Source organism: Pistacia vera, unplaced genomic scaffold, assembly GCF_008641045.1.
Source record: "Pistacia vera cultivar Batoury unplaced genomic scaffold, PisVer_v2 Contig176, whole genome shotgun sequence".
Lineage (NCBI taxonomy): Eukaryota > Viridiplantae > Streptophyta > Magnoliopsida > Sapindales > Anacardiaceae > Pistacia > Pistacia vera.
In genome coordinates, this window is record NW_022195855.1 from 31468 (window position 1) to 53774 (window position 22307).

General features: G+C 43.5%; 2 protein-coding genes across 2 annotated transcripts; both read right to left on the bottom strand.

Annotated features, from left to right (window-relative positions):
- Nucleotides 1-900: 900 nt before the first annotated feature.
- Nucleotides 901-5432, bottom strand: LOC116126157 (glycine--tRNA ligase, mitochondrial 1-like). Its single transcript, XM_031411858.1, has 9 exons — nucleotides 4874-5432; nucleotides 3670-4052; nucleotides 3378-3495; nucleotides 3005-3199; nucleotides 2669-2893; nucleotides 2301-2360; nucleotides 2129-2209; nucleotides 1619-2024; nucleotides 901-1355 (listed from the first exon to the last, which is right to left on the bottom strand). Exons 1-9 carry the CDS (start codon nucleotides 5354-5356, stop codon nucleotides 1123-1125), a joined length of 2184 nt encoding a protein of 727 aa, XP_031267718.1. The 5' UTR covers nucleotides 5357-5432; the 3' UTR covers nucleotides 901-1122.
- Nucleotides 5433-14029: 8597 nt separating this feature from the next.
- On the bottom strand, nucleotides 14030-14380 carry LOC116126151. The gene has a single exon (XM_031411852.1). The coding sequence runs from the start codon at nucleotides 14378-14380 to the stop codon at nucleotides 14030-14032; it is 351 nt and encodes a 116-aa protein (XP_031267712.1).
- Nucleotides 14381-22307: the final 7927 nt, after the last annotated feature.

Genomic DNA, 22307 nt, shown 5'->3' on the forward strand with positions numbered 1-22307 from the left:
ATTAAATGCTTAATAAATTTTAATAATTACATTGTCATGTTAGTTTGTATACATTAGTTTGTACATGAACACCAATTTTATATAAACCAAATTATGAACGCAAACAAAAAATGTTTTCACCAGGCTGGATTGGTGGAATCGGTTCAACTGGGACCCGAGGCTTTCACCAGGCTGGATTACCCGTTTCACCATTCACCAAAAACCCTAAAAATTGGGATGATGATCGATGAATAATTGAAAGTCGAGATGTTGGGGTTTTTGAAGAAAGAGTGGCGACGGACTTGATTTTCGATGAGTGAATCAACTAGAAATCCAAAAAAGCAGGTGGCTACAACAACCGACTTTTGTTGGCAATTGGTGAGGCTAACAGGGATAGGGTGAGATGGGTTTTGGTCAAGAGGCTGAGCGGAGTATTCTCATGATGATGGAGAAGGTTGTCAACGCTAACGTCATTGAGATCTGGCCTGAAATGTCCACGTCGATGAGATCTGATTTCAATATTGGATGGATTTTCTAGAGAATGAGATCAAGGGATGATTGGGATTGCATTTGGTGTATTACTACCATCAACCAATCGATTGTTGATTTATATTTAGGGTGTATTTGTTAAATTTCAAACCTATAAGGACTTAACTGTAATTTTTAAGAGTGTATTTATAAATTATAAATTTTTTGTTACCCGGCTTAACCAGCCAATCAACCCAGGACCCAACAACTTTGCCGAGTTTTACCCTGGGTTGGTTATTAAAACATTGTTTCTTACAAAACAATTCACAACAAATCTATTAAAAGAAAAAAAAAGAAAAAAATGATGTCCAAATGGAATAATAATAATACCCCATAGCCATCTTAGCAACATTGATGATTGATGAGCAGCACCAAAAGTTAAACATTCAACCCTCCTGGAAAAGCAAAATTCTGCAAAATAGTATAAATTAGAACACAAACCTGACAGATTAACAATTATTGGTCCTGTAATCAAACACAAAAAAGATGACAATACTCCTGAAATGTGCACAGAGAATTGTGTTTTACATATTTCTATTTTCCCAAATCATAGGTGCTCAAGAGGCATCAAAAGGTTTTGTATGATATGTCAAAACCAATAGTGGCATTCATAAATTAATCATCAGCGGATTCTGAGGAGTGATGAGGGTAACTAGACCATATATCTTCCCATGATTTTAGTCCATCGGTTACAGCCTTCACGACTGTCGCTGCCTCGTCCACGTTAACGCGGATTTGATCCTTGCTATCCCTTTCTCGGATTGTCACCGAGGATGTTGAATCCACAGTGATTGCAAAGGGTACACCAAGTTCATCTGTTCTTGCGTACCGCTTCCCAATTGACGTGCCTGTAGACACCAGAGTGTAAAAGCAGTTAAAATAAAAAATATGGATGCACATGAATGAAATGAAGAATCAATACATGCATTTTGAATGAATGTGCCATGTACTCAAGAATAAACTCATCGGAATATAGTAAAACACGCAGACAAAAGATGCAGATGATCCTTGATTTCCCTATTAAAGAAAATCATGTCTAACAGCTTCAATATTGTTGATGCAAGTGGCACTGATTATTTAATAAAAAAGGGTTTTTGTCTTGAGCACAAACCTGTAATGTCTATCTTATGTGAGATTCCGGCGACTGTCAATGACTTGGAAATCTCTTTGGCAACTTCCTCATACTGTTGATTCTGAACCAGTGGGAAAACTGTGCACTTAATAGGCGCCACAAGTGGGGGGAAACGGAATACATTTAACTGTTCATCCCCAGCTTTACTTGGCCTTGTGTAGAAAGAGTGTTCATATAGGCAATATATTATCCGTCCAATACCAAACGATGGCTCAATTACTGATGGTGTAAAAACTCTCTGGTGTTCTTTCTTTTTCTCCTTTGAAATTGAGACCATGTTCTTCTTAATGCACACATTTTTCCCAAGGGTGCAGACTTGAAACTCCACCTCTCCTTTGGATTCCAGTGCAGCCTTCATCTCCAAAGCTTCTTGCTCGTTCATTGCCTAAATGGTAAGAAGCTTAAAATTATTGTCATACAAGCAGCACCTCTAAAATCATAGCATAAAAAGTTATCGGCATCAATAATTGAGATGTATTTGATATTTACCTCCAACGCTTCAACCACATTCTTTTGGTTTCCCTTGAATGCAAGACCTAGCTCTTTTTTCACAGGAGCTATAACCAATTTCTAAAATTAAGATGTGTCAAGCAATCATGCTACAGATCAAAAAGAAAAAGTTACAAGCAACCACTAACAGTAATGATGATTAAAGCAATACCTCCACTTCCCGAGGTTCTGAAAATTTCTCAGCAGCAACAAGAGGTACACCACTCTTATCCTGTAGAGTAACAGAAAATTAATGCTGAACGAGTATGTAGCATTTCAATGTTTGGATAGTAAAGCACATATATTTTGCCACAACTTTTCTGTTGCACTTTAGTAATTATTAGTAATTACAAGCCATAATTCATTTCCTCCAGTGTTTTATGCTGTCTGGCCTACAACAGTGATAAATGGAGCTAAGCCAAGCAATCTCACAAATACCCCGGCATCGTATAATGATAGTGACTAACCTAAAAATGACTTGATGATCATCTAGTCTACAATTTTAATCATAAAAGTTTCTACAGAGTATCAATTTCTTACAGAGTGAGCACGCAAGTCATATGCAGATCTATCTGCAATACCAACACACTCAATCCACCCATAGGAAGACTCAATCTCAGCATCCCAGCAGTCAGCAGCATAGTGAGCCATTTCATTGGCAAGATGTTGACGGAACCGCAAACGTTTTCTGTTTATACCAAGGCGAGTTAGGAAGAGATAAACTCTCCCAATGAAGTAGCCAAGAGTTTCATTGTTTACAATTCCCTGAAAGCAATGAACAAGACAATCATCAGCAAGGGGGTGGCAACATGAAAAAATAGAGGAGAAATGTCAAAGGCACTAGCAATGATCAAATTAGATATAGTTAAAGCAAACCTTTGAAACAGCTTCACCAAGGCAAATTATCTTTGCAGATTGGCCTGACATTTGTTCTTCCCTTGGAAACATCAAGAACTCCAAGTTTGCAACTTCTGAATATTTAGGGTGAGATTTGTCCTCAGGATCAACAAAGTGCTCAATCTCTGCTAGTGTAAATTCACGAACTCTCAAAAGACCTTGGCGAGGAGATATCTGTACATATGAACAATTTTTTTGATAAATTAAGACCTCTCTCTCTCTCTCTCACACACACACACACGCGCGCACACACACACACACACACAAAATCACACTCAATGATAACATCTCAACAATGAAGAAGAACCAGAGACAATGTTCCATTTGCAGTTGAAAAGGAAAGATTAAAAACCTCATTTCTGAAAGCCTGACCAATTTGAGCTGCAGCAAAAGGGAGCTTGTTCCCATTGTAATAGTACAAATCTTTAAAATTCACGAATATGCCTTGTGCTGTCTCAGGACGCATATACCTGCAGCAGAAAATAAGAAGTTCAGTACTGCTTGAAGGCAGCATAATAATGGAGTGATGCAAAATTCTTTATAAAATTTTAGTAATTCACATATATAAAATTTGCAGATCTTTAACTAGCAAATATTGCCAATGAAAGATGAGTTAGTTTAAACTAAATAGCTGAAATACTCACCCAGGGAGCAAACCAGACGGGCCAATTGATGTTTGAAACATTAAGTTGAATGGATACGGATCAGAAAGTGGATTCTTTGTGTCTGGAGCTGTAATACCATACTCTTTGATCTTTGCACCCAGCTCTTCAGCTGAGAGATCATCCAAGACTGCAAGCACATGCCTAAATTCAGCAGCCTTCTCTGTGGATATGGTAAGGTCTTTCTGAAGCTTCTCATTGCAAAAATCCTTAAGCAAGTGGTCAGCACGATAACAAGTCCCTGTTTTCTCATCCTTAACCATAAGGTCAGTGAATTTATCAACATGACCAGAAGCTTTCAGGACAACCTCAGGAGTCACACATGGGCAGTCAACCTCCAGCATGTTCTCCTCAAGAACAAAATGCTGAAAATGAAAAAAAAAATCTCTTAGTTTCTTACAAAAGAAACCCTATCACTGAATCAGGAATAATTATAAACAACATTACCATAACTCAAATAAACATTTTGCTGTTCCTAAGGGCCCTTTCATTATCGTTTTACACATTTCCTAAGTTTCAACTTGCTTTGTGTTCCAGATATGCCACCAGGGTCCTGCATGTAATCTGGGTATGCTACCGGGCTCCTAGATTCCGGATACGCTACCGGGTTCTACATTAAGGTTTTGAGAAACATTACCAGGGTTTGCATTTGGGAAATTTCACAAGAACACATCACGTTCCAGTAACATTACCCAAGTACTGGATCACCAAGGTTTTGCATTGTGGTGAGATTAACAGAGTGGAGGTTTTGCCCGGATGTTTTATGCGCAAACCAACAATATTGTAGGAGGTTTTGCATTCATCCGGTAACATTACAGGATGTTTTGCATTACTCCAGTAACGTTGCTTTGCATTACTCCAGAGACGTTACCGGATATTTTGCATTATTCCAGTAAAGTTACCAGATGTTTAGCATTAATCGAGTAACGTTAATCGGATGTATTGCATTACTCCATTAACGTTAAAGAATGTTTTGCGTTACTCCAGTAACCTACTGGATATTCTGCGTTACAGTAAAGTTGCCAGATGTTTTGCATTCCTTTTGTAACGATACCGAAGTTCTGAATTCGAGTAACGGTCCCATAGTTTATGAATTTCGGCAAACCAATAAACTCCCTAACCTTTGAGATCATTTCGAAACTAATCGACCACAAAGAATCAGTCACACTCATAGTTAACGGCTTACCTGACGCCAGAAAGCAAGAACGTTAGACTTAACGGCGCAACCGGGAGGCCCGAAATCATAAAGCCCAGCGACACCTCGGTAAATCTTAAACGACGGAATGTAAAACAAACGCCGCTCAAGAGTGTTAAGCACAGCCTGACGAAACGCCTCTCGGCTAACGGAGCCATCCCCGCTGCCACCACTAATAACACTCAGGAGCTCCCTTTCAACCGCCGCCTTCTCAATCTTCAACTGGTTCAAGGCCTCGATCGCGGCGTCGATTTCCGGCTTGGTAGCTGTGGCGGCTTTGAGGGCCCTAATGGCGTTTCCCTGGGCCTCGACAGCGGATTGCTTGGCGGCGAAGTCTCGCCGGAGGGATTCCTCGGTGGTGGTGGCCATTGAGGGTTCGGGAAATGGCGCGTGCGATCGACGCAGGGAGAGACGAGAGAATAAATTGTGGCCAACTAAAGAGGATGAGATTTTGAAAGTGGAAAATATGCGCATGCGAGCTTGGGATAAAAATCTTGGCGTGATTTTTTACTAGGGTTTTGAGATGGTAGTGGTTTTCGGGGCGTTTGGAAAGGGAGATAAGTGATTTCTAGTATGGGTTGAGATAAACCCGGGAATAGTAATAGATAAGGGGTGTGCCAAAAATATGTGGAAACCCAAAATTCATTAGTTTTAAATTTTAAATTTGAAAAATGAAAATAAGAAGTTTGATTTATGTTTTAAAATGTGCATTATCGTTATTTATTATTTTATTTTTGTAAATTGACGAATAAATGAAAAATTACCTTATTAATTTATGATAATCACACTCTATCAACATTTTGGATTATCTTTCTAGTCTACGATTAAATCTTTTACTAGTATGAAGTTAAATGCTAAAAAATTCTCCTATCATATATAAAGGTAAGAAGAAGTTCGATACGATGATGGGAGAACCTAAAAAGGTGTGTGGGGGCTGGTAACCCCACTCGAAAAATTCCATCAATCTAGTAAAAATCAGTTACTTTTGGTTGATTGTTGAAATAATTATTTTATTGAATATACTTTTTCATAATATGAATCGAAGAAGAATATATTATTTGATTTAGTTTTTTCATAATCTGTTATTTTATTGAAATATTTGATCAAAATATTGTATATATGTTCATTTTTTTTATGTTCTGTCATTTGTGCTTAGTTGATTCAAACAGCGTGTAAATTTTCTACATTTGTTGTATTAAAAACATAATTGTGTTTTTGCCTTATAACTGTACCAAATTTATGTCCCATAAAAAGAAGTCTAAAAATTTATGCTGGAGATTTTTATTCATTACATAGATCTCTAGGGGTCGAACTGACAAGTCATTCAAAGCTTGAAGATGCCGTCAGAACATACTACACAATANAAGCCTTCCAACATTTTACTAAATGAAAACATGCAAGCAAAACTAGCCGATTTCGGACTGTCCAGGTTAATCTATAAAGAAAGTGATTCGGGTCTAGACACTTGCCCTGCTGGTACACCTGGATATATAGATCCTGAGTAAGTTCTAAAACTTGACAAAATATTTGTGCAGTTATGTTTATTTAAGTTATTAATATTCTTGGTGAATGTTCATATCACTTCTGTTTTCTGACAGAGTCTATGTAAGTGGGATTATAAACAAGAAAAGTGATGTTTATAGCTTCGGGATTATTCTATTCAGCTGATCACTGGACAGCCTACAATAAAGAGAAGCCTCGGAGACGACAGATACACACTTCAGTGTGTGATTCCGGTTATTGAAAGAGGGGATATCCGAAACCTTGTCGATCCAAGATTACAAGGACAATTCAACGATAATGCAGCTTGGAAAATAGCAGAGATCGCCATGTCGTGTATTACCAAGCGCAGCTCAAAGACCGGACATGAGTCATGTATTGGCTGAACTGAAGGAATGTTTTGCTGTTGAGGCGGATCCTAGAAGACCCTACCGAACAGAAAGCATCAACACAAGTTCAGGTGATTTACTTAAAGAGGTCTGCATTGAGCCTGGAATGGAGATAGTCCCCATCACAAGGTAACTACTGAGTATGTTTTTCCGTTTGCAGGTAGTCCCCATCATTACCGAATGAAAGTTTAAGTTACTTTATAAGCTTTATAAGTTTAAGTTTAAGTAATATAGCACTTCTGGTGGCAATTGTATTGTATGTGAGTTTGTACAATAAATTTCCTTTTCCTAACTACATTGTTGCGAATTTTTTCCATGTCTGGCAATGAAATTTTGGCTAGTTTTGTTGTGATTCAAAATTAAAATTTCAAGAATTAATATACAATTTCAAGAATTTTTAGTTGAATTCTCAGGATAACAATATACCATATGGATAAAGATTGACTCACAACTCAATTTTACAAACTTTCTTTCACAACCCTGATGTGATAGGTCGCAATTGGATAAGGAGGACCCATAGCTAGCAGGTGGAACCCATTTGCGAGATAACTAATTACGAGTTGTCACATTAAGATTGTGAGATAAAGTTCGTGAGATTGGCTTATAAGTATAGTATTACCCATATTGTATACATGCTATGAATTATTGCCCATAGTAGTGGATTCCTAACGATATTCTCTATATCCTTAACTTTTAAAACAATTTTAATCATACATTTTCTAATCAACCAAATGCCTCATCAAATATTATTGTAGACGTAAAAAGCTACCTGTACGGAAGGGGGGTCTGATCCTGCGAGGTTGAGGCCACTAGCGATCTGCTGCACCTGCACACGTAGGAAATACACGCGTGAAGCGAACGGGAAACACCGGGGTGGTGTTTGCCATAGGCACTCCGACACTCAAGTCAACAAGGCTGAAAGGCTAATATAGTGAGGGCTAGGGAGTAAAAGGTTATCGGATGTCTAGTCGGGGACTGTGACTACGGCAGTGATGTGAAGCTCTCAAGTCGGAGCTTTCAGTGTGAAGATGTAATATAATCTCCCCTGAGAGGGCTGGCCTCTTTGCTTATATAGTGACTGTTTGGTCTCCCAATCCTGGTAAAAGTAGGAGTCCTAGTATGACTCTGATGCAAACCCTAGAAGAACTAGGGCCGTGGTAAGCTGTCTTACCAGTGTCCGAATAGGAAGGTGATTCTGATTAGGAGAGTAACTTCGAGTAGGAAAGTGATTAGGAATAGGAAGGTATTCTGAGGGGGCCGTGGGCTCTGGATTCGCCCATGGACCTAAGAAATGGACTGGGATTAGGAGGCTCGTGCCCACGTGGTTTGGGCCGGCTATATCTTGTACCGCATGGGCCTAATCCGGTTTGGTCATATCGGGATTGGGCCTGGCTTCTTCTTCAGTGTCGGGCTCGTTTTCCTATTTGGGCCAAGGATGATTTTTGGCCCTAACAGTTTGCCCCCACTCTCTGAGTTAAGAGTTTCTTAAGTTAAAGAGTAGGAAGCGATCGATGGGTGCTCGGTCATCCTTCCGGGATGATCGGTTGTTGGTGTAGCTGATCCTGCAGGTGATTTTTGTCCCGGGGTCGTTCGGTATCCATTGCCGATCCGAAGTATGCCATCATTGGAGTGCTGTGCCCGATCGGTATGAAGGGCCGATGGAACGGACAATGAGAATTTGGGGCTCATAAGCTCGTTCGGTACGTCCTGTCGACTGGAGAGGTGAGGTGCTTCTATTACCAAGGCGTCCGCTCGGCGGGCTAGGTTGAATGAACATGAGAGTTAAACTGGATGCTTGCTCGGTCAGGGTGTTCGGCCGATCGAATAAAAGAAATATGCGAGCTTTAACAGTTGGCTGTCGGTTTGTCCGCTCTAGAAGGACGAATGGGTCGTGCCCATACCTTTTTACCTCAAGAGAGGTCGGGTCGGGCCATTCCTAGGCTGTTCGACCGGTCGGGATGCTTGGCTAGACTCGAGAATCATCGGCTCCTGTTAGGTCCTAATCTGGCAGTCGCGGGCCGGCTCGGTCGGGGAGGTAGGGCAATTGGAATTGAACGTGCAGACTCCTAGGTGCCATGGATGCTTGCCACGTGTTTGGCAGATATCAAATTCTGGTTTTCGAGGCGGGAAAACGAAAAGTTGCTTACTACCAGCCAATTGCGAGACGCCATGTGTCCTCATCTGACAGATTTCCCTTAAAAAATGACTAGCAGGCCGTTCGTCTCCCATTTGCTTCTTTTTTCTCTGTTTTTCTGCAGAACAACAAATTTTTTTTTTTCTGCGTTTTCAATTTCTTTTCAACGACGACAGTTTCTCACGGTAGACTTTGGCTCCTTTCACAGTAAATATTTCATTTTCGTGATGTTTCTGCGTTTCTTGGTCTATTTTGGTAGATTTTGCTGTGTTTTTGGAAGATAGATTGTAGTTCTTGAGCTTTCGAGTAGTTTCAATGGGTTTTGAGGAGTTCAGAATATAGATTTTTGGAATAGGCATGAATTTTGGTATTTCCGGTGGGTTTCCGGCGTCTTGACTGGTTTTTTGGGCCTTTTTCAAACGTTTTGGACGGTATTTGGGAAAGCAAAGTCGAGTTAGACGTAAGTTCATTCGGTCGGTCTACCTGACCGAACAGGGTGCCGTCTTGGAGTTTTAGGGGGTTAGGTCATCCAGTCCGTCCAACCGAGTGGGGAAAGGTAAGCAGAGTGGAGTGTAGAGTCGGTTGGCCATCCAGATCGAGCGGGTGATTGGGTTGCCTGATCGATAAGAAGGGGCGAGTAATATTAAGTTGACCTTAGGGACCAGTCGATCGCCTAAGGCGAGCAAGTGGATACCTTGATCAGGGATTGGCAGGGTCAGTTGCCCAGGGCGAGCGAGGGAATACCTTGATCAGGGGTTGGCTGGGTCGGTCACCTAGGGCGAGCCAAGGAGGGTTAGAATCTAGAGCCGGGTCGATCAACCGGGAGGGTCGACCAAAGTTTAGGTTAAACTTCTCTGGGTAGGTAGATCGGTACTGAGGGGCGAGTGGCAACTTTTTCTGATCTTGATAGGTCGGTGTCTCGGGTCGGGTGGTTGACACTTGGCAATTTTGGCAACAAGGAGCGAGGCTTGGATCGGTCTGTTGGGTTGGGCGATCAAGCCAACATGTTGGATTCTGAATTGGCTAGTTCAAGCGGGATTGTGGCAGACTCAGGGGATGAGTATGAGCTTGTCTCGACTATAGTGATGATGCCCGAGGGGGGCGTTCCTGTGGGCGTGCTGAGTGGAGTTAGTATAGCCATTCCAGGGTCGAGTGAGGCTGGGCCGAGTGGCTCGGGCAGGCATGGGAGGAGTGGGGAAGACTTCGAAGGAGTTGATAGTCCATCTTCTTCCGGAAGTGGCTCTAAGGAAGAGGCGAGCCAATAGGGCAGCAAGATTTTGACTAGAGATTATCCGCCCGTGCTGAAAGATAGTGATGTGTGGTGCATCCGGACCTTGTATCACATTCCAAGTTCTGTTGATATCTGGATGCCGCGGTCGTACGAGCGGGTTGATTGGGAGGCAAAGGACTGGATCAGTGTTTACGAGAAGTGGTTTCATGACGGGTTGAGGTTGCCTGTGCCTCGCCTCGTCTGGGAGGTGCTGAACCACTTCATGATTGCCCCATCTCAGCTTATGCCGAATGCTTGGAGACTGCTAATGGCCTTGGAAGACCTTTGTGTTTGGAACCAAGAGAGGTTTGGGTTGCACGAGCTGCTGTACTCCTACTTCTTGAAGGAGAACGATAAAGAGAAGGGTCGTTACTTGTTGAACTTGAGGCATGATCGGTCTCACTTGGTGACCGACCTACGGTCCAGTGATAAGAACTGGAAAGATCGATATTTCTACCTGAGGGGTCAAGCTATATTTGGAGAAAGAGGACAGGGCGAGATCCTGATCGGCTGGCGAGCTACTGGTGAGAGCTTAGTTGTTTCTTTCGTACTTTTGATTACTAAATCTTGATTGTGTTTTTTGTTTGCAGAGCTTGAGTTCAATCGGGCTGGACAGAGCGGAGACGGCTTGGACGTAGCGACCCAAAGGGTGTTAGCCATCCCATTAGAGCAGAGGGATTGACGAGTAGTGTTAGTAGATTCCAACCTGAGGACCAGCATTCTTTGGGCCGAAGTAGAGGTGATACAAAGATGTACTCCCTTCCCCTCGCTGAAGCAGACTTGGGATGTGCTTCTGAGTAGATATTGCAACCAGATCATTTTTGTGAGTCCGAGCTGAAACCACTAACCGTTGGAGAGTTTGCACTTGTAGAGTCGTTGATGAAGAAGTTAACTATCCCGAGTGCGAGCAAATCTATCGCCCGACGCCGCGAGAAGAAGAGGAGAGAGTCTTTAGCCAGGGAAGACAGAGGAGAAGATGACGTGCTAGCGATGCCACCGAGTCAGCAGCCTTCAGTTGGAGCCGGGTCGTCCCAGACCACGGTTGTGGATGAAGAGGCCGGCACGATTACCATCACGATTCTAGCTAATGCGTCGACTTACTCTGATGCCACTACCATGAGTAAGTTGGCCGACTCATTTTTATTCCCGACGAACGAGGCGCGGCTTAACCAGATAGGTGCAGTTGCTGTGGCTGATTGGGGGGTAGCTCGCGCCGTTCAGGTATTACAGTAGAGTTTGATGATTTCTGTTTTTGAGCCTTGTTCTGATTGCAATGTTTTGTTGTGCAGGTACTCACTAGCAGTCTTCACCTGAGGAAGTCTGTTGTGGCGCAGGAGAAACGTATACAGGATGTGTCTAAGACCAACACCAGCCTGCGCCAGAAGGAGATGGCGGCCCGGAAGGCCAAGCAAGAGTTTCAGCATCGTCTGAGGGATAGAGAGCATGAGATCGAGAGACTGAGGCGTGAGTTGGCCGAGAGAACCGCAGAGGTCGAGTCTCTCAGGGAGCAGTGCATCTCTATTGCTGATGATGCTATCATTAAGGCCCAAGGTGAGCTCATGCTGGAGTTCAAAGAAGGACGAACCTCTCATTGGGATCCGGATAAAGACATCTTGCTCATGCAGGAGTTACTGGACGAAGGAGGTAGTCATCCGGGGGGGCAGGAAGACAAGCAGATGCCTGACCTCAGCCAGCCGAGGCTATCGGGTGTTGATGATGTGGGTGGCCAAGGTGCTGGGCCGAGCGCTGGCAGTACGGATATGGTGACCGATTCGGCGATGGGGGATAAAGCTCGTGCTCAGGATACTTAGCTTTTATCTTTATTTATATGTTTTGGGGCCTGCGATGCCCTTTTGTCTGGCATGTGTGCCATTTTTTTTGTGTTCTGAACTGGGCCGTTTGATGTTATATATATAACATTTGACCATTTTTGACTTCTGATGCTGTCTCCTTGGATGAATGAACTGTTGTTTCTTTACTTATAGGTGCACTACGTCGTGTATGTTACTTTAGAGTGGCCCAATGGCGAAGGCATGTAGGCCTTTTGTTGGGCTGGGTCAGTGCTTTGCTTGTCACTGGTGTGAAGACCATTCATTCGGTCTGGTCGACCGAGTGTACATTCCCGTGGATGAACGAAGTCAAACTAGAGTTGATTTCTTGGGTCGGATCAGGCCGACTAGGTGGTGTGAATCATAAGTCGTGCTGAATTTCGTAGATCGAGTGGTGGCAATACGAAGGTGCAACTCGCGAATCGGGAAGGGTCGATCCGAGGATGTCATTGTAAATCGATCAAGGTCGATTCGAAGGTGTACGTACATTTATCGGGCAGGGCCGATTTGAAGGTGTCAGTACGTTTATTGGGTAGGACCGATTTGAAGGTGTCAGTATGTTTATCGGGCAGGGCCGATTCGAAGGTGTACGTATGTTTATCAGGCAGGCCGATTTGAAGGTGTCCGTACGTTTATCGGCATGGCCGATTTGAAGGTGTCCGTACTTTATCGGGCAGGCCAATTTGAAGGTATCCGTACGTTTATCGGGCAGGTTGATTTGAAGGTGTCCGTACGTTTATCGGGCAGGCCGATTTGAAGGTGTCCATAATTCATTGATCAGGGTCGGTTTGGAGACGAAAGCTTCTAAATAGTACTTCATTAAATATTTGGCCATGAAGCTGACTGTCTAAGAGGAGGTGGACAAGCCCACTCATCCCTTTAAAAGAAAAACAAAGTTCACCTAGTGGTAGTAGCGTTTGAGGTGAATGGCATTCCAACTGTTGTTGATGTCTTTGCCCTCGGGGGTCTGGAGCTTGTAGGCACCCTTCCCTACTGCTTTGATTATCTTGTAGGGACCTTCCCAAGTGGGACCGAGTTTGCCAGAGTTGATCTCCTTGGTGTTTTGGAAGACCTTGCCGAGGACCCAGTCGCCTATCTTGAAAGTACGGATCCTCATGTTGCGGTTATAATGTCAGGTGGCCTGTTGCTGGTAAACTGTGTTGCAGATGCTCGCCCGTTCCCATAGCTCGTCCATAGTGTCTAGGTTCTGGCAAAGGTTGTGACTGTTTGATTCCTCGTCCGCCCATTGGAGCCTGGTGGACGAAACTGATACTTCAGCTGGAATGACTGCTTCGCAACCGTATGTCAGGGAGAACGGGGTTTCACCAGTTGATGATCGAGCCGTGGTTTGGTATGATCAAAGGACTTTGGGTAGCTCATTTGCCCATGCGCCCTTAGCTTTCTGCAATCATTTCTTTAATGTCTGTATGATGGTCTTGTTTGATAACTCGGCTTGGCCGTTAGACTGGGGGTTGTGGGGTGTTGAAAAGCTCAACTTTATTCCCCACATGTCACAGAAATCCCTGAAGCCTGAACTAATGAACTGGGATCCATTATCGGTTACAATCTCCTTTGGTATTCCGAACCTGCAGATTACATTCTTCCAGATGAAGGCTTTTACCTCTCGGTCTCTGACTTGTGCGAAGGCTTCGGCTTCGATCCACTTGGTGAAGTAGTCTGTCACAGCCAACATGAAGACTCGTTGCCCCGGTGCAGTAGGTAGCTTTCCCACGATGTCCATTCCCCACTTCATGAATGGCCAAGGTGTGAGAATGGAATGGAGTCGTTCTGGTGGGAGGTGTGAGACGTGGGAAAACCTTTGACAGTTGTCGCACTTCTTCGCGTAAGCGGTCGAATCGGTGCGTATGGTCAGCTAGTAGTATCCAACAATGATCACCTGGTGTGCAAGACTGCGCCCCCCGCGTGGTTGCCGCATTCAACTTCATGGAGTTCGGCTAGAACACTTTGGGCTTCTTCTGGGCTTATGCATTTGAGATAAGGGCCCGAGAATGACTTTCTGAGGAGTTAGCCCTCATGTATGGTGAATCTGGCTGCTCTTGCTTTCAGTCGGCGTGCTTCATTCTTGTCAGTCGGGAGCTCATCGTCTTCCAGGTATCTTATTATCGGGGTCATCCAGTAGTCGGCTTGTTCAACGCCCATGGCTTCTACGGGAGACTTGTTCGGTGGTGGTTCCTTCCAGTTGGTTGGCCACTGCATGAATAAGAGGGGAATGGATGACTGGGAAGAACATGGGAGTGCCGAGCCAAGGTTGGCGAGGGCGTCGACATGGTAGTTCTCAGCTCTGGGGATCTGTACGATTGAGAACTCTTCGAATTTAGCCTGCAGCTCTTTGACCATGCTCAAATAGGATGTCATCTTTGAATCGCGTGCTTGATACGTGCCTTGTAGTTAATTGACTACGAGTTGGGAGTCGGACTTCACTTCTAGTCTCTTAGCTCTAATTTCTCTAGCCAAGGAAAGTCCAGCTAGGAGGGCTTCATATTCGGCCTCGTTATTCATGCATTTGAACCCACACCGGATTGCTTGCTGAATGATGTCTCCCTCTGGTGCGATCAGTACTATTTCGAGTCCGCTTCCATTGACATTACTCGATCCGTCTACTAGGAGAGTCCACTTTGAGGGTGGTGCGCTGTTCATGCATAGTAATTCTCTTTCAGCCTTGGTGGTGGCGCTTGGTGTGAAGTCGGCCATGAAGTCTGCCAGTGCCTGGGACTTGACGGCGGTACGGGATTGGTAGGCTATATCGAACTCACTAAGCTTTACTGTCCATTGCATGAGTCGGCCTGATAGTTCTGGTTTGTGCAGTATCTTCTTGAGTAGGAAGGAGGTGATTACAATAATGGGATGGCACTGAAAGTATGGCCTGAGCTTCCTGGATGCATGGACGAGGGCGAGGGCGAGGGCGATTTCTCCAGTTGACTGTACCGGGTTTTTGCGTCGAGGAGCGACTTACTTACATAGTAAACCGGTAATTGCTTTGATTCTTCTTCTCGAACTAGCACTGTCGAGATGGCTGTCTCTGAGACCGTTAGGTAAGAGTAGAGCTTCTCCCCGTCCACAGGTTTGGAAAGAAGTAGGGGTGTGGTCAGATACCTCTTCAGCTGTTGTAAGGCTTCTTCGTAGGAAGGGTTCCAATCGAACTTCTTGGACTTCTTAAGGGCATGGAAGAATAGGTGGCATTTATCAGCTGATCTGGAGATGAAGCGGCTCAGGGCGGCCACTCGTCCTGCAAGGTGCTGGACATCTCTGATGCAAGTCAGGGATGGTATGTTGAGGACCGCTCTGATCTGGTCGGGGTTTGCTTCTATCCCTCGCTGAGTAACCATATAGCCCAAGAATTTACCTGATGAGACGCCGAATGAGCACTTGTCTGGGTTTAACTTCATGTTGTACTTCCAGAGGATGGCGAATGCCTGGCTAAGGTGGTCGAGGTGTTGTTTGGCAATCAGGGACTTGATGAGCATGTCATCGATGTACACCTCCATGGTCTTCCCTAAGTGATCAGAGAACATTTTGTTGACTAGACGTTGGTAGGTGGCCCCGGCGTTCTTTAGTCCAAACGGCATTACTTTGTAATAGTAGGTTCCCCTTTCTGTGATGAAGGTTGTCTTCTCTTGGTCGTCCAAATGCATCAGAATCTGGTTATATCCCGAGAAGGCGTCCATGAAACTGAGGAGTTCGTGCCCTGCGGTCGCATCTACTATCATGTCGATATGTGGGAGTGGGAAAGAATCCTTGGGGCAGGCTTTGTTCAAGTCAGTGAAGTCGATACAGACTCTCCACTTCCCATTCTTTTTCTTTACGACCACGACGTTTGCTAGCCATTTGGGGTAATGGACCTCTTTGATCATGCCGTTGCTTAGGAGCTTTTCAATCTCTTCATTGACGATCCAGTTTCGCTCAGGTGCGAATTTGCTCCTCCTCTGCTTGACTGGTGGGTGATCCGGATCTGCCTTGAGCTGGTGGACCATTGCGTCTGGATTGATTCCGGTCATGTCGGCGTGGGACCAGGCGAAGCAATCTTCGTTCTATTTAAGAAATTCTATCAGCTTCTCTCTTGTCTCGGGCTCGAGGCGAGAGCCTATATATGTCTTTCTCTCTGGGTCGTCCGGATGTATCTGCACTTCATCCAACTCCTCAATTGTCGGTTGGTTAGGCTCGATTCGAGGGGTTGGATGAGACTGTAATTGCTATGAAGAGTTTCCTTTGCCTTTGAAGGCGTTCTTGTAGCAGCCCTTAGAAGCTTTGGGGTCGCCCTTGATCTCCCGTACTCCCCACTTGGTTGGAAACCTGATTGTCTGGTGGAAGGTAGATGGGACTGCTTGTATGTCATGGATCCAGGGGCGGCCCAAAATGACGTTGTAGGGAGATGGGCAGTCGATCACCAAGAAGACGGTCTGTTTGTTTATTCCATCGGCGTAGATGGGAAGGATGATCTCTTCGACAGACTATTTCTGCTCCGAGCTGAACCCAACCAGCAGTGTCGGTCGCCTGTTGATGTTTGCTTCTTCTAGTCCTATTGCCTTGACTGCTTCGAGGAACATGATGTTTGCTGACGAACCTCCATCTACGAACACCCTTTTCACTAGGATGTTGGCAATTTGCAGGGAAACGACTAAAGCATCGTGATGAGGAGCGGCCAGGGTGATCGGTTCGTCATCTTCAAACTGAATTACCTGATGAGAGTGTGATCGCGAGACTGGATGGATGGACTGTACTTCATGGTGGTGGCTGGCTTTAGCATATCGCTTGGCTGATGAGTAACTTACTCCACTGATCTCTGATCCTCCAGAGATGAGAGAACAGAAACCTTTCGGTATGGGTTCCTGAGGAGGGGGTGACGGTTCTTTGGAGCTTTTCTGGCTAATGGTGTTCTTCCCCTTGTCAGTAAGCAGATCACGGAGATGTCCCCTTTTCAGAAGTGCGGCAATCTCGAGCCGCAAGGCAATACAGTCTCCGGTGTTGTGCCCATGGTCACTGTGGAACTCGCACCACTTGGTTGTGTCTCTCCTTGCCTCGGGATTGAGCTTGCCAGGCCACCTGACGGTGGATCCCAGTCCTTTCATTATTACTACGACCTAGGTTGGCTCGACATTGAGGTTGTACTCTGGTATCTTGTGTTGGTTCGATCCGAACTGCCTGTTATCATTTCTCGCGGGTTGGCGATCATAAGGCTTCCTGACTCTGCCCATATTGCGTGCTGGAGGTTGGTAGCGGTGCTCTACCGGTCTAGACTCTGGCTTCTTGTCGCTCCACCTTGATTCGTATCTAGAGTGGGCAGCTCAGTTTATCTCATCTTGCTCCCATCTTATCTGGATAACCGCCTGGGCCAGAGCATCTTCCATTGTGGTGCAACCCAGCTTCGTAAGTTCTTTGTACAGTTCTCTATCTAGGAGGAGGCATTTCTTGAAAGCGTCCACATCAGTCTCAGGGTTACATGAGGGGATAAAGATCTTTTCTCTATTGAATCTGCTAACATATTCTCTCAATGGCTCTCCCCTTCTCTGGTATATTCGGTATAGGTCGGCCGATAGTTGCTCTAGTTTCTTGCTGTTGGCGAATTGCTCTACGAAGGTGTCAGTAAGCTGGGTGAATAAGTCGATGGATCCGTTCGGGAGGTTCGTGTACCATTGGAGTGTCGGTCCAGATAGACTAGAACCGAAACTCTTACACATGCAGGCTTCCCTAAGCGGTCGGGGTATTGAGACTGTAAACATCCGCTGCTTGTACGAGGCTATGTGGTCATCCGGGTGGGTGGTACCATCGTACGGTTTCATGTTGGGGATGGTGAATTTCTGGGGCATGTCGGCCAGGGCGATCTCATCCACAAAAGGTGAATCAGCGTAACTGTGGGGTCTGCTCTTCTTGGTTGGGACCGGCATACCTGGAATGCGTCTCATCACTGCCTCGACATTGGCTAGTCTTTTGGCCAGTACTTGTTCCATAGGGGAGGGGGATACTACCGGGTCATTCTGTCTTACTGGGTTTGCTGCTGCATTCGTTCTCAGCACATCCCGTTGGGTCATCCCTTGGGGGGTAGTCTGATAGATCGTTCTGTCGTGCATTCCTTGGTAGCATGGATCTTCGTTCATCCCTTCCGGTTGGATGACTCTCATTGTCACTGTTCTGTTGTTCCGCCCTACATGAATGGTCAGTGGAGTTGACTGGTAGTCGCTCGGTCAGTCAGGGTGGATGAGCTCGAGTGCTGGAGTTGGTTTGGTTAGGCCATTCAACCCGCGAGGGTGAGTCGAGCCGAGTGGGGTTTGTGTTTGGGTTGTGGACTGGAGGTGGAGCGGGATGGGGAGAGTGGGCTGGTCTTGTGGATGTGGGCTTTCCGTTATTGGATTATCATGGTTACGAGGCTGGGATGAGTCGGCTGGATGGTGTTCTGCTGGCATATCTTTGTCTCCATTAGTCAAAACGGAGTCGTCCAATGCCAGTGCGCTTAACGGACGCGGCTCTTTACCAAAGATCGAGGGCTAATGCTTTGGTGTGGAGAGTGGTTGCATGGATGGGATAGGGGCGCGGAACCGATTGGGAGGTACTTGGTTGGGCAAGAACTCGAGATCATAGAATTGACCCACCTTCTCTTTTAGAGGCTGGTTTTCAGCCCTAATGGAAGCGTTTTCGGTCCGGATTGCATTGTTCTCGGCTTCCAGTGCGGCCACCTTGTCTGAATTTTGTTGCATGAGAGAGGTCAAGACCTCCAGTCTGGCCTCGAGGCCGGGGTTAACGTTGTCGGGATTGTCATCCATGGAATGTTCCTCCATGTAGCAAGGTTCATCGAGCCGAATGATTGCTAGAGGCCCCACAGTGGGTGCCAAACTGTAGACATAAAAATCTACCTGTACGGAATGGGGGTCTGATCCCGCGAGGTTGAGGCCACTAGCGATCTGCTGCACCTGCACACGTAGGAAACACACGCGTGAAGCGAACGGGAAACACCAGGGTGGTGTTTGCCGTAGGCACTCTGACGCTCAAGTCAACAAGGCTGAAAGGCTAATATAGTGAGGGCTAGGGAGTAAAAGGTTACCGGATGTCTAGTCGGGGACTGTGACTACGGCAGTGATGTGAAGCTCTCAAGTCGGAGCTTTCAATGTGAAGGTGTAATGTCGTCTCCCCTGAGAGGGTTGGCCTCTCTACTTATATAGTGACTGTCTGGTCTCCCAATCCTGGTAGAAGTAGGAGTCCTAGTATGACTCTGATGCAAACCCTAGAAGAACTAGGGCCGTGGTAAGCTGTCTTACCAGTGTCCGAATAGGAAGATGATTCTAATTAGGAGAGTAACTTCGAGTAGGAAAGTGATCAGGAATAGAAAGGTATTCTGAGGGGGCCGTGGGCTCTGGATTCGCCCATGGACCTAAGAAATGGACTGGGATTAGGAGGCTCGTGCCCACGTGGTTTGGACCGGCTATATCTTGTACCGCATGGGCCTAATCTGGTTTGGTCATATTGGGATTGGGCCTGACTTCTTCTTCAGTGTCGGGCCTGTTTTTCTATTTAGGCCAAGGACGATTTTTGGCCCTAACAATTATCATCTAAGAATAACGGCAAGTCAACTCAAGTGGATTGTTTGATGCTCAAACTTGAACGAGTTGAATCAATCAAATAATGCGCCAGGAAAGATGCCTGCAAGATCACCCCTTATCAGGGGTAGACCCAAAAGGTTAAAGTTTCAAAAAGTTCAGAGAATAAAGGGGTCATAAAACGCCGAGTGTTGACTGACTCGTTAACTTTGTCATTTAAAGTAAGTCAAGGTCAAGCCACTAAATATGAGAGTGACGAATTACATTTTCGTACCTTAAGTTTGGTGCAGGAATATTGATTATGTATTGACTCCTAAGTCAACAATTAATATATTATACTATAATTTTTTTAAAGTGATGGACATTAACAATTAAGATCACATTTTTCTTTGTAATTAAATCTCCTCTTATCGCACTCTCTTATTTTCCACTTCTTGTCCCTTAATTAATAACTTTATATAAATGTTTCTACAAGATTATTTTTATCACCTAATCAATTAACTATATTTAAAGGTTATCTTTTTCACTTTCTACCAAATTTTTTTACAAAAAGGAAGCTTATTGTGCTTTAAAATGACCAACCCACACTTATCCTAGTAAAATGAGATTATGTTAGATCCTCATTTGCTCTTTTAATATCAGGCCACCTAGTGGTGGTTAAATATTCTAAGTTGGTTTCATCTTGTTTCACAAAAGTCCAAAAATACTTTAACAAAAGCCGGAAAAAAAAAAAAAAAAAAAAAACCATCATATTGCCAATTACTTGATATTAAAGGCCAATAAGATGATCCAATTACTTAATTTAGTTATAACTAGAGGCACATAGTTAATGAATTTGGCTAAAGTTCAATCATGTTGAATAAATAGTACTGATTTTATTTTTAAGAGTAATTCTACAAATATAAATTTTGTATATAAACTCAATTTGTATTGATTTATTTTACATTAAATCTTGTATTATTCTAGTTTTAAAGCTGAAACTTATGATATGCATAAATGAAATTAATTTATAAGTAATAATTTATTGACTAATGTCAACAAAGATAATACTAAAAAATGTGTGACACTTGCACATATGGTAGGATTAATTAATTAATTGGACAAAGGAGTACCCACACACCTGATAATTCAAGAAAGTATGTGACAAAGTTGACGTGAATGAAATAACAGTAACAAAGTTGATGTGAATGGAATAACTCTTAACAACTAATTGCTATAAATAAATTGTGTAATTATGTGACATAGGCCCGATTCTTCATTAATTTTTGTTGTATATGCATTGACTTAAAGTCAGATTAATTAATTCTATTATTCTACTTTTGACACCTAATTGATTGAGTTTGTGAAAAGGAATTAATATATTTGATTAAATACCAACAATAGGCCTTCAAATATAAACTTTGTTAAAAGTTATACAAAGGAATGAAATTGTCTAATGCATACATCTTTATTTTTTAATTTTTTAATTCTGATCATGATTCTCACTTGAAGAATCTACCAAAAAAAAAAATTACAGCCAAAACTCTAACCTAAAATTCTAAAGAATAAATAAATTGTCTTTTAGGGGATTCTTCACATTAGGAATCGTAATTGAGTACATATTCGAAAAAAATTCCTTCTAAATTTCATAATTAATTGCTTTGGTCTTGAGCATTTCCTCTGCTAATCAATAACATAATTTCTTCATCCTAGCCTTGTTAGCATGAAGAAAAACACAAAGCATTGAGAGAAAGTATTATATAATTGAAAGAAATTTATTTTGCAAGGAAGACACACTGAAAGAAAGGAAATATAAATATTGACCTGAGGAAGCTCACCAAGCAAATGTGAAAACTAGACGTTAAGCACTTGAGCCTCAATGAAGTTTCAGTAGTTATTGACCAATAGAATTTGGTCCTTCAGTATTTTCTCTGCTGATTGGTAAAGGAGCTTTAAATTCTTGGAATAGCTAGCATGAGTAGCAAATGATTTATAGATATATATTAAAAGAAGCATAACAGTCAAACAGTTCTATGATATACAAACTCTTTGATTAGAACTTAAACAAATGAAGAAACAAAATAGATCAGTGACAAGCATGTTAGAGTTGTCGACCACTTCAACATTAATGGGTCACGCAACTGGAGAGTTTTGAAAAACTTGTCTTAGAAGGCCAAAGCGTGTTGACTGACTTGTTAACTCGTCAATTAAAGTAAGTCAAGCCACTCAATATGAAAGTGCCGAATTACGTTTTCGTACCTTACTTTTTTTGCAGAAATTTGATAACCCTTGTTTTACAAACCACCTACCTATTCTCAACTTCTAGCGGTTAAAGGATGTTTATATCTTTTTCCATCGCATACATAACCTTCTTCAACCCTAAACTTGAGAAAACTGTAATCTTTCTCAAATTCCTCTTGAACATAAGAAATTAAAATTATTTCAATATAAAGAAAACTGTATAAGATAAAATAAAATTTAACAAATGATGGGTAAGGTTATCTTTCATTTTGTGCTGTTAAATTATTCCTATCACTCTTTTCGGATTGATCCAATGGCCTCCATCACTTTTTCGTAGGTTCCAATAGTGGATACCATGGAAACTGTCACCCTGTTTCGTAGAAATTCCCTCATTTCTCAGCATAATATTCTTCAAGATTTCTGCACATGTTGAACCCCCACCTTTTGCTGACTTGTTAATTAGTTCACTCATCACATGCATGTCACAAAAAAGGACTGAGTTTCTTGTTTTGTCCAACTTTGAGAGGATGATTCCA

What these genes read in the sequence shown, in the direction of transcription:
- LOC116126157 (XM_031411858.1), bottom strand. Translation starts at nt 5,356, where the DNA reads ATGCGCATATTTTCCACTTTCAAAATCTCATCCTCTTTAGTTGGCCAC. An exon ending in TTGGTGAAGCTGTTTCAAAG is followed by an intron (nt 2,894 to 3,004) that starts GTTTGCTTTAAC and finishes CATTGCTTTCAG; the next exon opens with GGAATTGTAAACAATGAAAC. An exon ending in ACATAAGATAGACATTACAG is followed by an intron (nt 1,356 to 1,618) that starts GTTTGTGCTCAA and finishes TGGTGTCTACAG; the next exon opens with GCACGTCAATTGGGAAGCGG.
- LOC116126151 (XM_031411852.1), bottom strand. Translation starts at nt 14,380, where the DNA reads ATGACATCCTATTTGAGCATGGTCAAAGAGCTGCAGGCTAAATTCGAA.